This window comes from Rhinoraja longicauda, chromosome 11 (assembly GCF_053455715.1).
Source record: "Rhinoraja longicauda isolate Sanriku21f chromosome 11, sRhiLon1.1, whole genome shotgun sequence".
NCBI lineage: Eukaryota > Metazoa > Chordata > Chondrichthyes > Rajiformes > Arhynchobatidae > Rhinoraja > Rhinoraja longicauda.
Window position 1 is genome coordinate 12,627,415 of NC_135963.1, and position 18,307 is coordinate 12,645,721.

General features: G+C 42.0%; 1 protein-coding gene and 1 long non-coding RNA gene across 5 annotated transcripts in view; one reads left to right on the top strand and one right to left on the bottom strand.

Annotated features, from left to right (window-relative positions):
• Positions 1-18,307, top strand: part of LOC144598304 (uncharacterized) — a 102,047-nt gene that overhangs the window by 76,055 nt on the left and 7,685 nt on the right. For 2 of the 4 annotated variants that reach the window (XR_013547841.1, XR_013547844.1), the window contains exon 3: positions 16,062-16,260. The exons of the other annotated variants lie outside the window; for them this stretch is intronic. This is a non-coding gene — a long non-coding RNA (uncharacterized LOC144598304). Of the gene's footprint in view, positions 1-16,061; positions 16,261-18,307 lie in introns of those variants that run through there. 4 annotated transcript variants of the gene reach the window in all.
• LOC144598302 (dihydropyrimidine dehydrogenase [NADP(+)]-like) overlaps positions 10,021-18,307 on the bottom strand; it is a 658,512-nt gene continuing 650,225 nt past the window's right edge. The window contains exon 23 of the mRNA XM_078408282.1: positions 10,021-11,905. Within this exon, the coding sequence (XP_078264408.1) occupies positions 11,747-11,905 (159 nt within the window). The 3' untranslated portion in view covers positions 10,021-11,746. The remainder of the gene's footprint in view (positions 11,906-18,307) is intronic.

Genomic DNA, 18,307 nt, shown 5'->3' on the forward strand with positions numbered 1-18,307 from the left:
ATAGAACTGAATTTTGGAATTGGAAGCTAATATATTTAGCGCTTTCACATTAGAGGAGAAGTTCTAAGTATGTTAGTCTTGGAAGATTAGAAAAGCAAGGGATAATATGGATTATAGAAAGAGACATGCAGCGGATAACAAGATTAACACCAAACACTGTTACAATGATATTAGGTGGTTCAGGGTAATCTGGGCATCCTCTAATCCAGATGGGACTAATACTCTGACCTAAAACGGAGTCTCCAAGTTATTGAATAATTGCTTTGTGTTATTCCTCATGTTCAAGGGAGAGGAGGAAAATATCTCTGACATTCCGGAGAAACTAATAAAGAATGGAGGATATTTATTGTTATGACTAGGTGGGATGATGGGTTACTGTATCACTAAAGTAAAGTAACCTAAATAACGTTTATGGGCTGCACGGTGGCGCAGCGGTAGAGTTGCTGCCTTACAAAGGCAGAGACCCGGGTTTGATCCTGATTACGGGTGCTTGTCTGTACGGAGTTTGTACGTTCTCCCTGGGACCTGCGTGGGGTTTCTCCGACACTCCAAAGACATACAGTCTTGTAGGTTAATGGGCTTGGTATGATTGTAATTGGTCCCTCGTGTGTGTTGGATAGTACCAGAGTGCACAGCGCTGACTCGGTAGGCCGAAGGGTGTGTTTCTGTGCTGTATCTGCAAATTAAACTAAACTGAATTAAACCGAGCTAAAATAAAACATCATTAGATGGGAGGGTGATGAAAATATCTCGAGGATCAGACCTGAAATGTCGTCTATCTGTCTGAAAAACAGTCCGACCCAAAACAGAGCCTACCCAGTTTAAACACAGGTCCCGACCCAAAATGTAGCCTGTCCACTCCGTTCCCTCCACAGGTGCTGCCTGACCAACTGAGTTTCTCTAGCACTTTGCGTTTTGCTCAAGATTCCAGCATCTACAGTTCCTTGTGTCTCTCCATCCCAAAGATCAGTTTAGTTTAGTTTGGAGATACAACTTGGAAACAGGCCCTTCGGTCCAACAAGTCCACATCCGATCAGCGATCACCCAATTTTAAAGGAAGCAAATAAGGAATTTGCATATGGGTATAAAGCTCATCTGATTATGAGTCCTGAAACAGATCTTTCAGTTTGATTTAAGTTGGAGAGAGAGAGAGAGAGAGAGAGAGAGAGAGAGAGAGAGAGAGAGAGAGAGAGAGAGAGAGAGAGAGAGAGAGAGAGAGAGAGAGAGAGAGAGAGAGAGAGAGAGAGAGAGGGAGAGAGAGAGAGAGAGAGAGAGAGAGAGAGAGAGAGAGAGAGAGAGAGAGAGAGAGAGAGAGAGAGAGGAGAGGAGAGAGAGAGAGAGAGGAGAGAGGAGAGAGGAGAGAGAGAGAGAGAGGGAGAGAGAGAGAGAGAGAGAGAGAGAGAGAGAGAGAGAGAGAGAGAGAGAGAGAGAAGAGGAGAGGAGAGGAGAGAAGAGGAGAGAGAGAGAGAGAAAGAGAGAGAGAGAAGGAGAGGAGAGGAGAGAAGAGGAGAGAAGAGGAGAGAGAGAGAGAAAGAGAGAGAGAGAGAGAAAGGAGAGTGAGAGAGAATCCATTACATAAGACATCACTATTTGTATAGTGTAGTATTGTATAGTATATTGTATAGTCTGAAGAAGGGTCTCGACCTGAAACGTCACCCATTCCTTCTCTCCAGAGATGCTGCCTGACCTGCTGAGTTACTCCAGCATTTTGTGTTTACCTTCACTATTTGCATAGATCTCTTCATGCACAGGTCATCTCAAAGAGCTTTGTAGATAATCAGGAGTAGCAGCGGTGTGCTTGTTAGATTGTGGGCCATTAAATTAAAATCTTAGATTAATGATCCAGAGACACAAGTTGAAATCCCATAACTGCAGGTGGGAAATTTCAGTTTAGTAAATTAAATAATGTGTAACTTTAAAAAATGTACTAGTTTCAGTAATGATCACCAATGAAAAGCAAAACACTACCGATGTTGGAAACCCAGAATACAACATAAAATGCTGGAAATACGCGGATGGTCAGATAGTAAGTGCAGAAAGGGAAACATGGTTTAATGTTTCAGGTCAATGATGTTTCAGTTTCAGTTTAGTTTATTGTCAGATGTACCGAGGTACAGTGAAAAGCTGTTGTTGCGTGCTAACCAGTCAGCAGAAAGTCGGCAACATGATTACAATTGAGCAATTTACAGTGATAAGGGAATATCATTTAGTACAAGGTTAAGCCAGCAAAGTCCGATCAAGGATAGTCTGATGGTCACCAAAGAGGTGGACAGTAGTTCAGCACTGCTCTCAGTTAGAGAGTTGTGAATCTGTGGAATTCTCTGCCTCAGAAGGCAGTGGAGGCCAATTCTCTGAACACATTCAAGAGAGAGCTAGATAGAGCTCTTAAGGATAGTGGAGTCAGGGGGTATGGGGAGAAGGCAGGAACGGGGTACTGATTGAGAATGATCAGCCATGATCACATTGAATAGCGGTGCTGGCCCGAAGGGCCGAATGGCCTACTCCTGCACCTATTGTCTATTGTCCATTGTCTGGTTGTGGTGGGATGATTCAGTTGTCTGATAACAGCTGGGAAGAAACTGTCCCTGAATCCGAAGGTGTGCATTTTCAGACTTCTGTACCTTTTGCCCGATGGGATGGCCTTATGTGCCATCAGAACTGAAAATGAAGTTAGAAATGAAAAGCATTTTAAGATGCAGAGAAATGAGGGGAGGGGTTGGAAATGGCAGCAGGAGAGTGTTTAGAGAGAGCACAGCGCGAGGTGTTTCGCTGCTCTGATGGCAAAATGTTCCACACCTCCTTTTCGGCAATGTCCTCTTTTCATCCGCAACTATAGTTGAGATGCCAATTCCTGCACACCTGTCCTCACAGGTTCCACTCCCACACAGAGTGAGGGGGAACTACTTTGGGGCGTCGCAGTGGTAAAGTTGTTACCTTATAGCTCTTGAAGCGTGGGTTTGATCCTGACAATGGCTGCTGTTTCTATGGAGTTTGTGCCGAACACGATTTCTAGTTAAGCTGGTCCATATCCCTCCGTTCCCAGCATTTCCTTATGCCTATCTAAAAACCTCAAATGCCACTGTTGTATCTACCTCCAGCGCCACCCCTGGCAGCACGTTCCAGGCATCCACCACCCTCTGTGCATCCTCCCCGCACATCTCCGTTACATTTCGCTTCTCTCACCTTAAAGCTACGCCCACCGGCCTTCAACAGATCCATCCTGCAAAAAAGGCTCTGGCAGTTATCGGGCGCAAAAAGGATCAAGCCTATTTCAGGCATTCTACTCATTAAGAAAGACACAAAAAAGCTGGAGTAACTCAGCGGGACAGGCAGCATCTCTGGAGAGAAGGAATGGGTTACGTTTTCGGGAACGTCTGAAGAAGGGTCTCGACCTGAAACGTCACCAGTCTGAAGAAGGGTCTCGACCTGAAACGTCACTCATTCCTTCTCTCCAGAGATGCTGCCTGACCCGTTGAGTTCCTCCAGCTTTATGTGTCTATCTTCGGTTTAAACCAGCATCTGCAGTTCCATCCTACGCACTCTACTCATTAACATGTCGGACGCCACTTTTGTACTGGATCCCAAATAAAAGATAACAACCTTGGACAAAGTACTGAACAGGGATCGATGACAAAGGATCTGGACAACAATATAGAGAGACACAAGGAATCGCACATGTTGGAATCTTGAGCTTGAGCAAAACACAAAATACTGGAGGAACTCAGTGGGTCAGACCTCATTCGTGATGGGGACTAGACAGGTGATGTTTCAGGCCAGGACCCTTCTACAGACTCAAGTATGCTCACACCCTGTAAAAAGATCCCGACCCGCAATATTACCTACGATAGACTCTAGTCAACATGGCTTTGTGCGTCTCACCAATTGAGATTTTTGTAAAGAGGTATAGCATGAAAACTGGAAGTACAGTAATAGTATGACCCAAAATCTGCTTTCCCTTAAAATGAAGCAGAATAACTTGATTGAACACCTAAGGTTCGCCATAATGCTAGTGTGCTCCTTGACTTTCACATCAGATGTATTGGAATTGATGGGATGAATGCACGGAGTCTTTTACCCAGAGCAGGGGGAATCAAGGACCAGAGGTTTAAGATGAGAGGGGAATTTTTTTTATAGGATTCACACAAAGGGTGGTGGATATATGGAACAAGCTGCCAGAGGAGGTGGTTGAGGCAGGGACTGTCACAAGATTTAAAAGACATTTGGATAGACAATAGGTGCAAGAGGAGGCCATTCGGCCCTTCGAGCCAGCACCACCATTCAATGTGATCATAGCTGATCATTCTCAGTCAGTACCCCGTTCCTGCCTTCTCCTCATACCCCATGACTCCACTATCCTTAAGAGATCTATCCAGCTCTCTCTTGAATGCATTCAGAGAATTGGCCTCCACTGCCTTCTGAGGCAGAGAATTCCACAGATTCACAACTCTCTGACTGAAAAAGTTTTTCCTCATCTCAGTTCTAAATGGCCTACCCCTTATTCTTAAACTGTGGCCGCTTGTTCTGGACTCCCCCAAGTACACGGGAAGAACGGTTTAGAAGGATATGAGCCCAAACGCAGACATGTGGGACTAGTGCAGATGGGGCATGTTGGTTGGCATGGGTAGGTTGGGCTGAAGAGCCTGTTTCCATGCTCCATAGCTCCGTTGAGAATGTTAGTATCAGTACACATTAATAATTGAACAAACCACACATTTCCCAGCTATTCTGCTTATTCTAATACAATTTCAGTCTGCAATTTTATCACAATCTTTCAAAGGTGGCCCCTTCAGCATATGTCAGTGTGCTACAGAATGCATTATTCCTATTATCTACATTTTTCATAGGAATACTATTGTGTATTTACTTTCCAAACTGCATTTGCATTTTTCATCGATTCATTTGAATTTCAAACAAAGCTTTGCATCTTGGCTGAATGCACAGCCAACAGGAAAAAAAGTATCCTTCACTGATTTTGCTCAAGATTGATAAAGATGGATAAAGAATGAACTTTTAGTAATTGGGTCGTGTTTTCTATGAAAACCGAATATGAATTGTGACTGAGGGTGGCCACGGTGGCGCAGCGGTAGAGTTGCTGCCTTACAGCACTTGCAGCACCGGAAACCCGGGTTCGATCCCGACTACGGGTGCTGTCTGTACATTGTTTGTACGTTCTCCCCGTGACCTGCGTGGGTTTTCACCGAGATCTTCGGTTTCCTCCCACACTCCAAAGACGTACAGGTATGTAGGTTAATTGGCTTGGTGTATGTGTAAAATTGTTCCTAGTGTGTGTAGGATAGTGTTAATGTGCGGGGATCGCTGGTCGTTGCAGACTCGGCGGGCCGAAGGGCCTGTTTCCGCGCTGTGTCTCTAAACTAAACTGATCTAAATTGTGCATTCAAAGAGTCTGAAAACAAGTGAATGAACCTTGTTTAAGTAGAAGTCTTGCATTTATGCAGTACATTTCACAAACTGGGGTTGTCCAGAAGCATTTCGGAACTCAAGTACTTTCAATGTGTACTCAATGTTTAAAGGATACGATGGATGAGAAAATGACCATGTGGTAAAAGATGATAATGAGCACTCTGTCCGAGAGATTGTCAGATCGGAGAAAAATTGAACATGAAAGGAACTATGAGTGCTCAGAGATTTCATCCACAATGTGTTCAAACCACCAAGAATAAGAAAGCGCAAAGTCAGCGAAAAACGGAATTGATTGATTGAAAGATAGCGCATGGAAGTAGGCCCTTCAGCCCACCGAGTCCAGGCCGAACATTGATCACCCTTTCACACTATCTTTATGTTTCTCATCCACTCCCTACACACTAGGGAAGAGTCAAGAGCGTGTTATTGTCCCAGACAGAACAATGAAATTCTTATTTGCTGCAGCACAATAGAATATGTAAACAAAGTACACTGCAAACAGTATAATAAACGAGATAGAAAAAAGTTCAGTGTGTACATATACACAAACTCACAAATACACATATAAATACACATATAAATATATATATATATATACACAAATACACACACACACACACACATATATATATATATATACACACATACACACAATTGGCCTACAAATCTGCATTTGTTTCGGATGTGGGAGGAAACTGCAGGACCTGGAAGAAACCCCACATGGTCTCAGGGAAACGTGCAGACAGTGCCCGAGGTCAGGATTGAAACCAGGATCTCTTGTGCAGCTCTGATCAGCTGCAATACTATACAGCTAAAATGGCCAGAGCTTTAATTTAGTTTAGAGATACGATGTGGAAACAGGCCCTTCAACCCACTGAGTCCAGCCGACCAGTGATCACCCTATACGCCAACACTGTCCTACAAATCAGAGACCATTTCCAGTGGCCAAATAACCTACAAACCAGCACGTCTCTGGAGTGTGGGAGTATCTGGAGCAGGGCCGTTTTTACAGCATTATGGGCCCCCGGGCAAAGCAGTGAACTGGGGCCCCTACCGTTACTCTCCCCCACCCCCCTTTCCCTACCAGCCCCCCCCCCTGTCGTGCCGGCGAAAAGCACTTACCGAAAAGCACTTAGCGATGGACTTAGGGTGCTACATTGTTGCGAAAAGCACTTACAGATCGCTGTGAGAAGCACTTAGTGACCGAAAATGTTGCGAAAAAAGCACTTATTGAACCTACATTTTTAAAGTAGTATTTATTTATTGCAAGTCATTTAACATACACAGATCAGCATGGGGCCCCTATGCTCGTGGGCCCCCGGGCAAGTGCCCATCAGGCCCATGCGTTAAGACGGCCCTGATCTGGAGGAAACCCACGTGATCACAGGGAGAACGTACAAACTCTGTACAGACAGTACTGTTGTCAGGATCGAACCTGGGTCTCTGGCGCTGTAAGGCAGCAGCTCTACCGCTACACCATTGAGCAGAAAATTATGTCAGAGGAGAAAGAGACCATGTTTATAGCTGCAAAATGCTGGAGAAACTCAGCGGGACAGGTAGCATCTCTCGAGAGTAGGATCTTGTCTCGAAACGTCACCCATTCCTTCTCTCCAGCGATGCTGCCTGTCTCGCAGTTTGAGTCTATCTTTGGTTTAAACCAGCATCTACAGTTCCTTCCCACACATGTTTATATCTGCCTTTGAGAAACCCCATTCTGAAAATGGTTTCCATTTCTGCGTCTGAAGAAATAAGTGGAGAAGGGTGTGATCTGGAATCACTACACAGAGGATCCTTAGGGATAGTAAAATGGAAAGACAAAGAGATGTTATGGAGATGAATAAGATTTTAGCCAATTTATAAAAAAATAGAATTTCACATTGTAGCAAACAATAGAACTGCAGAACACAAGATTCTAACGTAATTAGCAAAAGCTGTTTTAGGGATGATACCAAAAATATTCTTTACATGAAGAATCATTAATGTGTGTGTGGCACGGTGGTAGAGTTGTTTCCTTACAGCACCAGCGACCCGGGTTCGTTCCTGACGATGGGTGCTGCCTGTACAGAGTTTGTACGTTCTCTCTGTGACCTGCGTGGGTTTTCTTCTGGTGCTCCAGTTTCCTCCCACACTCCAAAGACGTACAGGTTTGTAGGTTAATTGGCTTGGTGTAATTGTAAATTGTCCCTAGTGTGTGCAGGATAGTGTTAGTGTGCAGGGATCGCAGGTCGGTGCGGACTCGGTGGGCAGAAGGGCCTGTTTCCGCGCTGCGTCTCCAAACCAAAAACTAAACTGTAGCTGCGCAGTGTCAAACAGAACATTTTATTACACTGGCATTTGATGGGTTCAAACTGAAACATTTCATTAACCTTTTCAGTTTGATCTGTGAAATGCATTGATGTCACCATTGTACTTGCAGTTCGTGGCAGCATTGACTATCCATGTTAGAACTGGGGAGGAAAGAAACATTTAATGGCAGGTGTTGTTAGATAAATCTTTGCAGCATTACAGCGATTTGAAACATTTTATTAGAAAGATGTGCAATTCAAGTGACAGTGAACGTGGCTTGTGATAAATGAGGCAAACTTCGGCGCTGCTCAGTTGTATTTCCTTGCTCTTTAATTGTTGTAATATTGCAAAGATTTATCTGAAAACAATTGCCATCTACTTCACTAATCATTAAAGAAGTGCTCAAATAGTCTTTTGTTGAAGACTCTAAGATATTATTAATTAGGAGACGTTGCTTCTTTGATTGTTATGGATGGGAACACTTTTATTTAAAGAAAGATGCAGGTGGAGGTATAAATAATAACTGATCGCAGGTGAAAGATTCTTTCAATGTCGGTAATATAATGGTGTACTGCTTGGGTTACTGGACTAGAATCCAAAGTTCTGGACCCTTGACTTGAGAGATTTGGACCCTGGAGAAGTTCATGCAATTGAATAAACCCAGAATTATTTTTGAAAAGCCTTTGCTAGGAAATGGTAACTATGAAAATATTTAATTGTCATTAAAAAATCAACTGGTTTGCTCATGTCCTTGAGAGAACTAATCCTAGCATCCTTACGACGCCTTGCCTATATATGAAGGAAGACCCACCAATTGCCTCATTTTAGGGAATATTAGGGATGGACAATAAATGCTGGCATTACATTTTACACGTGAATTAATAAAAGGTTATAAGGCACATGAATGTGATTTTTAATTTTGTCATGGGATGATGGAATGTAACTGCTGAGCGCTCAGTATAGTTCATTGTCACATGCAATGAGGTACAGTGAAAACCTTTTGTAGCGTGCTAACCAGTCAGCGGATAGACAATACCTGATGATAATCGAGCCATTTCCAGTGTATAGATAGATACATGATAAGGGAATTTAAAGTGTGGAGCGATTGTAATATGTGATTGTAGATCTGTTTCTGTAGCTAGCATGCAAATAGTCACCTGGGTTGGGCGCCATTTTGTCATAATACCCATCTGATGTTTACTTTTTTAAGACGAATTGAAGAACTGCAGTCATATAGTGCTTTAAGTATTCTGCAGAAGCTTGGATGGGTGAATGAAGAAGGGTTAAATAACTAATTGAGTGTTCAGAATGAGGCAGCAAAGTGCAGGATAAGGTGACGGATATTTAGGACTAGGTTGAGCAGGAATTTCTGCTGTGGATCTTTGGAACTTGAATCAGGAGTTGGGATACATAACGCTGAGATCAATACAGATAGTAAACAAGGGACATCAAGGAACATGGAGAAGAGTCAAAAAGTAGGGGTGAGATAGAAGATTAGCCATGGTCTTGCCAAGTGTTGAGCAGGTTCATGGATGTATCCACTGTTTGTGTTTCTTAAATTCTTTAAGTCTGAACCGCTTTTCACAGGGGTTATTAAGGGGTTGGACACGTTAGAGGCAGGAAACATGTTCCCAATGTTGGGGGAGTCCAGAACAAGGGGCCACAGTTTAAGAATAAGGGGTAGGCCATTTAGAACTGAGATGAGGAAAAACCTTTTTCAGTCAGAGAGTTGTGAATCTGTGGAATTCTCTGCCTCAGAAGGCAGTGGAGGCCAATTCTCTGAATGCATTCAAGAGAGAGCTGGATAGAGCTCTTTAGGATAGCGGAGTCAGGGGGTATGGGGAGAAGGCAGGAACGGGGTACTGATTGAGAATGATCAGCCATGATCACATTGAATGGCGGTGCTGGCTCGAAGGGCCGAATGGCCTCCTCCTGCACCTATTGTCTATTGCCTATTGTCTATTGACACTTTTATTTAGCAGCTCTTGGACAACAGGTGAAAGCCATAGGTTTTACACGGTCTTCATTGATTGCTGAGAATTTTGGAGTTTTGTTAAATTATTTTTGTTCATATCAAAGGAGCAATATTATTTGTAATGTTTATTTTAAAATCTATGAAGTCAAAGATGTCAAAATAAAAATTGGTTGGATGGTCACAAATTGGAATTCTTTATTGGTGGGTTTTTAACTTCGGTGTCAGATCACTGGTTAATGAAAAGAATATTAATGCATCACTGCAAAATGCACCTTACAAAGGGCTGATACATTATAGCAGAAATAAATAACAAAGGAGATGGCTGGTAACCATTGATCATATATTTATTGAACAAATTATTCAAAATGCAAACCTGCAAATTGGGTTTTTCTGTAAAATCCTTAATTTGGTTAGACATGGGAAGGGATGAAGAGAGGAAGGAAAAGCTTTCAAGGATTAAAAAAATTAAGACAAAAACAAAATTGGCTTGTATAATCCAAATTGTTCTTCTGTGAGTAGTTGCATTAAACAGATGACGATGCCACAATTCAAAAACTTACCCCTTATTTCAACTGCAAAACAAAATTTACATTGAGATTGTACACAAAGTATGTTGAAGGATGCCAAGTTATTAGATATTAAAAATGGCAACCACACTTATAAAATATATCTGTCTCCCTGACCTGCATAAACAATTCACTTAATTTAATCTGCATTTATAACTATTATTGGAGTCAGCAAAATGGAGGCATGATCATGCAATAAATTCGACACCAAATCAGAAAAAAACAAAAATGAATAACTAAATGAAACTATTGTCACGTTGTGTGATTTGTACAGGCTGAGATGTGAATGGATCATGTTTAACATTGCTTAAAGCACAAAATACCTGTAATCGCTTGTTTATAAATGTATTCATTATTAAACATAATTCCTTTTATACACACACGTTGATTTGGAAACTAGGATATATTTCAGATTAAAATAAAATTTCAATTTTCTCTAGCAGTTTTAGAATCCCTTTTTTTCCCCCACAGTAATTGGTTTCATGATAGAGTTGCAAAAATGTAGGATCTGAATCAAATTATATGAATTGATGATATAGGCAAGAAAACAGCAGGTTCTATGGATCTTACTGAGTTAAATGGCAAATGTGGGTTCCACAGGGACACTCAGAGCAGACATTATCAATATACTGGAATATTACTGATCCACCACCTTGAGAGTTGAATGTAAATGTCAGGCATTTAATAGACTGTGACTGCCTGTTCCCCAACATAAAACAAAACACTTATTAATGAAATAACATACCGAATAGTGAAAGACCTGGATAGAGTAAATTTGGAGAGGATGTTTCCACTAGTGGGAGAGTCTGGAATCAGAGGCCGTAGCCTCAGATTAAAAGGACGTACCTTTGGAAAAGGAGATGAGGAGGAATTTCTATAGTCAGAGAGTGGTGAATCTGTGGAATTCATTGCCACAGACGGCTGTGGAGGCCAAGTCAATGGATATTTCTAAGGTGGAGATTGACAGATTCTTGTTTAATAAGGGTGTCAGGGGTTATGGGGAGAAGGCAGGAGAATGGGGTAGAGAGGGAGAGATAGATCAGCCGTGATTGAATGGTGGAGTAGGTTTGATGGGCTGAGTGGCCTAATTCTGCTCCTAGAACTTATGAACATGAACTTTCCAGTAAAATAATGGTGAAGCTCCTTTTGTCTTTGCTATTGCCAGTAGACATTCGAAATCATGAACCAAGTAAAAGTCTGTTAACAACAGATATAATTTCACTAAAAATTATACTTATGGGTATATAGATTGTAATCCAATTGCCAATGTCTTATTTCATGGTTGACCTCAATGCTATTGCTTATTACTTAATAATAGCACAGTTTTTTCTAATGTAGTCTAAGACCCCAGTAACTAGCTTTAGTAAGATAAAATCAATGCTTTAGAAATAACAGTGGTTTGTCATGTTATAACACGAATGACTAAATCAATACTGATGGAAGGATATGGATATTCAGTCTTGTTTCCATTCCGGACAAAGTCGACTGAACAAACGTGTTAGACTGCTAGAGGAATACCTCTTATAGGTTCGTAAGGCGTTAAACGAGGAACCATTGTAATGCACTCAATGATAGGGCAGACACTATAGCAAAGAGTGCACCCTGTGCAGTCGTCAGTTACTCGAGGAAGGTGTGTCTTCGCATCAAAGGTTATGGCCTAGAGAGAATTAAAAAGAGATTGGATAATGAAATCAGAATGAAAGCTACAAACAAACCATATAACAAGCAACTGTAAAGTAACTTCAGAACTGTATAAGAAAATAATTGCAGATGCTGGTACAAATCGAAGGTATTTATTCACAAAATGCTGGAGTAACTCAGCAGGTCAGGCAGCATCTCGGGAGAGAAGGAATGGGTGATGTTTCGGGTCGAGACCCTTCTTCAGACTTCAGAACTGTACTCAGATGAGACAATGGACAACATCTTAGTTTAGTTTGGTTTAGGTCCTTCAGCCCACCGAGTCCGTGCTGACCAGCGATCACCCCTTACACTAACTAGCACTATCCTACACACTGGGGAAAATTTACAATTTTTACCGAAGCCAATTAACCTGCAAACCTGTACGTCTTTGGAATGTGGGAGGAAACTGGAGCGCCCGGGGAAAATCCACGCAGTCACAGGGGGAATGTACAAGCTCCGTACAGACAGCACCCGTGGTCAGGATTGAACCCGGGTCTCTGACCGTGGCTACAGTAAAAGGTTTCATGTAGAATGTGAGTTGCCGGTTTGCTTCTGAGGATTACTGATGAATTGAAGAAGACAGCTAAATGGGATGTTTAAGAAACACTGCACACTGGTACACACCATCGTTCTCATCTGGAACCTATGTATGACCTTACACTCCTCTTCAAAATTAGCGTTCATTTATTTAGAAACATAGAAAACTAGGTGCAGGAGTAGGCCATTCGGCCCTTCGAGCCAGCACCAGAGCCAGGTGATCATGGCTGATCATCTAAAATCAGTACCCCGTTCCTGGTTTAGTTAGTTATCTGGGGACCAACTTCAATTTTGAAATTACTTTCAGTCAGTCGAGTGCCGTACTATAAATATTGACAAGCTTGATTCAAAAATCCAGCAATGCCACTCACTGGCTGATTCGAATCTCCCAGTGACCCATAACGTGGAACAATTGGTATTACATTGTTCTGTCTAATACCACCTGAACACATTTAACTCATTCTCGGGAATAATAAAATATAAATAATTGGATGACTCAGTGGTGCAGCTGATAGACCTGCTGCCTCACAGTGCCAGAGGCAGGGTTCAATCCTGACCTTGGGTGCTACCTGTGTGGAATTTGCATGCTCTCTCTGTGATGGCCTTGGTTTCCTCCGGGTGCTCTGGTTTCCTCCCACATCACAAAGAGGTGGGTTTGAAGGTTAATTGGCTTCTGCAAAAATCGTCTCTAGTGTGCAGGGAGAGGATGAGAAAGTGGAATAACATAGGATTTGTGTGAACGGTTGATCGATAGTCGGCCCGGACTCGGTGGGACGAAGGCCCTGTTTCCATGCTGCATCACTAAACTAAACATAAAGTGAACATTAAAGGATCAAAATAAATAGTTTTCAAACCATTTAAATATTCAAGAAAAAAGTAGCACAATCCAGCTGTATTTGAACCTGAAATGAATTATTTTAAAATTCTAACTTGCTTTCAAGGAATATTCAAAATGTCCACTGTGAATTGATTTATGCAAATTTATCTGTATATGATAATCATCTTGGATTTACAAATAGTGTCCCATATTTCATGCCAATTTGGACCTTTTAAGTTGTTCCACTAATTGATAGAAGAGTTCAGAACCTGTTGATCAAGTTGAACACAGATTTTTTTGTTCACTCCCCTCAATCTACCATTAAATTCAATATTAATCTGGTATCAAATGTAATTATTTTTGACAAGATGCGACCATCTTTCACACTTTTACATAAAAGGATCATTTCATGATTATGCAGTTATGTTAAAAAACAATTATTGATGTCAATATTTACTTTAGTGTTGAATCGAAGTTGAAATCATTGTGGGTTATGGGGAGAAAGCAGGAGAATGGGGTTGAGAGGGAAAGATAGATCAGCCATGATTGAATGGTGGAGTAGACTTGATGGGCCTAATTCTCCTCCTATAACATATGAACATCTGTGTTACCTTGTAGAAACAAGGAACTGCAAATGCTGGTTTACAAAAAAGGACACAAAGTGCTGGAGTAACTCAACGGTCAGGCAGCATCCCTGGAGAACATGGATAGGCGATGTTTCAGATCGGGACCCTTCTTCAGATTAGCCTGAATTGTTGAATTAGTCCAGCTCTGTGTCCATCTATGTAAACTCCATCAGTTTCAAACATGGTGGCCTTGGCCACTGTGATGTTTGGTGGACCGTGTGTGGTGGGAGGACCCATTGCTCCTCCCATGCAGCAGGAGGCGCTGCACAGGACAAAGGGAGATGTTTTGTACATAGTTATCTTGGCTGTACACCGTGTGGAGTGTGCAGTCAGATCGTGTGGTTGCAGCCATTTTAGTTGTCTTGCTGCAAGCATTGAGTTAATGTAATAAAGACTTCTGTTGTACCTTGAAGACTCAAGTTTTATACAGACATAAAACAAGAACACAAAAGCCACAAAGCTGTCTTTCCAGTTCCAATCATTCCAACAGACAATATTTGTAACAGGAAATAATTTAACAGCTGAAGAAGCAAAATAGTAAAAGGAAAGCCTGGAAAATGGGATAAGAATAGTTTTCTCCAAAGTATGCAATCTCTCTGTAAAACAGAAGGCCAAATGGCCTATATTTTTATATCAGCAATTTCCAGAGTATTTGAAAATAAAATAAAATGGTGGTCTCACTGTCATTTGACAGCTACACAGTTAAAATACAATAGATGGAGCTGAAAATACTCAGGTCAGAAAGCATCTGTGGAGATAGTATTAAAGGGCAAAATGGCTACACAAATTGCTACAAACCTCTACAGATACTAAGCTAAACGTAAACTTGATTTGCTTATCCTTTGGAGAAATGCAAAGCAATATAAATTCACCTTGCACAGCAGCACAAAGGCATTGGTGCATTAAAGCTTATTTCTGCTTGGTTTTCTTTTCCATTGAAGTTAATGGGTTAGGAAATCTAGCAGAGTGCAAGATAGAAACATAGAAAATAGGTGCAGGAGTAGGCCATTCGGCCCTTCGAGCCAGCACTGCAATTCAATATGATCATGGCTGATCATCCAAAATCAGTACCCCGTTCTGGCTTTTTCCCCATATCCCTTGATTCCTTTAGCCTTAAGAGCTAAATGTACCTCTCTCTTGAAAATACCCAGTGAATACCTGTTTCCATGCTGTGTCTTTAAATCAATCAATCAAACGTTGTTTTTGTGGGCCTACGTTGACATGTTTGTGCCTTTGCAGGACGCAGGGCCTGTGCTGGAGAAACCCTGGCCAGGGTGGAGCTCTTCCTGTTCTTTACCACTCTGATACAGAAGTTCCGGTTTCAAGTCCCCCCGAATGTGAACAATCTGGAGCTTGTATCTGGTGTGGGCTTCACATCATTCCCGAAGTACCAAAATGTGTGCGCTGTTTGTCGCTGATGTCAACACAACCTTTGCTTCAGTTTTACCCCTTTACATTATTCTCAGAAACATTTCAAAGAATGTGTGTGTGTGTTTTTGTTGTGCAATGTTGCATTTGTCATGGGGCTGAATCTAGCGAGCAATCAATGGTGCCTCCATGACTACAATGGAAACGAGCCTTCAAGTCCCGTAAACTGGGACACACCATGAACAGTGAAACTTCAGCACTTAGTGGATGATGTAGTCAGCCACCTGACATTTGCCCTTCCGAATCTTATAGTCCATTCACCAAAAGTTTGTAAAATAACATTCCTTCAATCTTTTTGATGATATTTTGTGATCAATATAAATGATAATCTGTGATATCAGCTCTTTAACTTTCAACCTGCACTCAATTTAGCGAGAAGGACATGTTCATGAATATAAACATGCCTTTCAACATGAAGCAAATTCACAAATATTGTCAGAATTATGTAACCTGCTTTTATTTGTATAACCTGTTGCCTTCAACGATTTTAAATTCTTCCTCTGTCTGAAATTTACATAAATGCTGTGACTTTTTTTTCCTGATGATAATTTGTGGAAAGAAGCTGTTCCTCTTTGCAGATGGATCAAGGTGTGACAATCTAAAAATGTTGGACAAATGATTCAAGGGAAATCTGTGGGAAAACTATGCTAAATTAAACTCTCCTTATAGCTAATGCCCTCTGATCCACACAGCATTCATGTAAACCTCTTCTGCATCCTCTCCAGAGCCTTCACATCCTTCCTGTACTGGGGCAACCTGAACCGCAAATGAGGTGGAACCAAAGTTTTATAAAGCTCACAGACTTATAAAGCTCAAGCTACCGCAACCTCCACGATGTTAAGTCCGCAGGCTCCCGCGGTTGGAGCTCCCGAAGCCTATCCCCAGCAAGAGGCCGCCAGCTCCACGATGTGCGCGGACGGAGATACGACACAGAAAAAGTCACAACTCCGTCGAGGAAAGGGATTAAAAAAAGTTTCCTCAACACCCACCTCCCACATAATACAAAGCTAAACATACACTAAAACATACATTTAACAACAGGCTAAAGACAGCTAACGAAGAAAAGGATGAGACAGACTGTTGGCGAGGCTGCCATCATATGGTGCCAGATGGGTGATACTGGCTTTATCTTCCACTAAATGGTATTCATGTTTTTCCCTTTATTCTGTGTCTGTACACTGTGGATGGCTCGATTGTAATCCAGAGCTGCCGACCTTGTCAAACCAAAAAGGGAACACAGATGGCAAAAAAAACGGATTTTTAGTGAAAAAAAGGAATTTTGCAATTTAACAAAACTTACAACCACGCACAATACAGGATGCACTTTCAATACAGGAAATTCTGATGTCCAGTGCTCAAGCTGTTATCTCCAATGTTTAACTACATGAAATAGTCCACAATGGTTCAATCCAACAAAGTACATGTGTCTAGTGTTTCATTTTCGGTCCTCAAACTAAGTCAGCAGAGGTTCTAATGTATGTTTGTCCACTCATATTCAGTCCTTGCTAGAGAGCTTTTTGTTATTAGCAGTGGTTGCCTGTTTGCACTTCTCCAGAAGCCTTTCACTGACTTCACTTGATGATAAGTGAACGGTACGGTAGCGCAGCGGTAGAGTTGCTGCTTTACAGCGAATGCAGCGCCGGAGACTCAGGTTCGATCCTGACTACGGGTGCTGCACTGTACGTTCTCCCCGTGACCTGCGTGGGTTTTCTCCGAGATCTTCGGTTTCCTCCCACACTCCAAAGACGTACAGGTATGTAGGTTAATTGGCTGGGTAAAATGTAAAAATTGTCCCTAGTGTGTGTAGGGTAGTGTTAATGTACGGGGATCGCTGGGCGGCACGGACTTGGTGGGCTGAAAAAGGCCTGTTTCCGGCTGTATATATATGATGATATGAATTGGTCTTCACTTCCTTCTGTGGCAGAGAATTCCACAGATTCACAACTCTCTGGGTGAAAAGGTTTTTCTTCATCTCAGCCCTAAATGGCCTACCCTTTATTGTTAAACTGTGACCCCTTGTTCTGGATTCTCCAACATGGGGAACATTTTTCCTGCATTTAGCCTGTCCAATCCTCTAAGGTTTTATGTTTCTATAAGATCCCCTCTCATCCTTCTAAATTCCAGCGAATACAAGCCCAGTTGACTCATTCTTTCATCATACATCAATCCTGCCATCCCGGGAATTAACCTGGTGAACCTACGCTGCACTCCCTCAATAGCATGTGCTGCAAATGATAGACACAAAATGCTGGAGTAACTCAGCGGAACAGGCAGCATCTCTGGAGAGAAGGAATGGGTGACGTTTCAGGTCGAGACCCTTCTTCAGTCGGTGGTCAGGGTAGGAGACTTAGTCTTACTGTCTCTGATTACATTTTATCTCTGTTTGCTTTATCTCTCAGCTAACAATGATCTATTCTACATTTTCCTTGATCTCCGTTCCCATTCTCCTATTGTCACACGTTACACTTCCTTATCTATCTATCTCCCTCTCCCCTGACATCAGTCTGAAGAAGGGTCTCGATCCGAAATGTCACCCATTCCTTCTCTCAGCCTGTCCCGCTGAGTTACTCCAGCATTTTGTGTCTATCTTCGGTTTAAACCAGCATCTGCAGTTCCTTCCTGCACGTTCTATTGCCTGAGAGATGAGTTTCCAGTCCGTTGCCTTTCATTTGAAAAAGATCCAACTAAAAATCAAAGGTTTGAGCCAATTTTCTTTTCCTTTGAAAGAAACTTGCTAACTTAGGCACCTCCGGGGAATTATAACAAAGACTCTAACTGAAACAAGCCTCAAGCTGAAGTACATGTGAAAAGATCTACTGTACTGACACAATAGATGCTGTCATGTCAAGCTGCATGCCTGCCGTTCTGCGATGCTTTGTAGCTGCGATGTTCCTTTGCATGCCCCCATTTTCTACAATTGTCATCTGGCAGGGTATTGACAAATTACTTCATGGGAACTGTTGTCACCTAA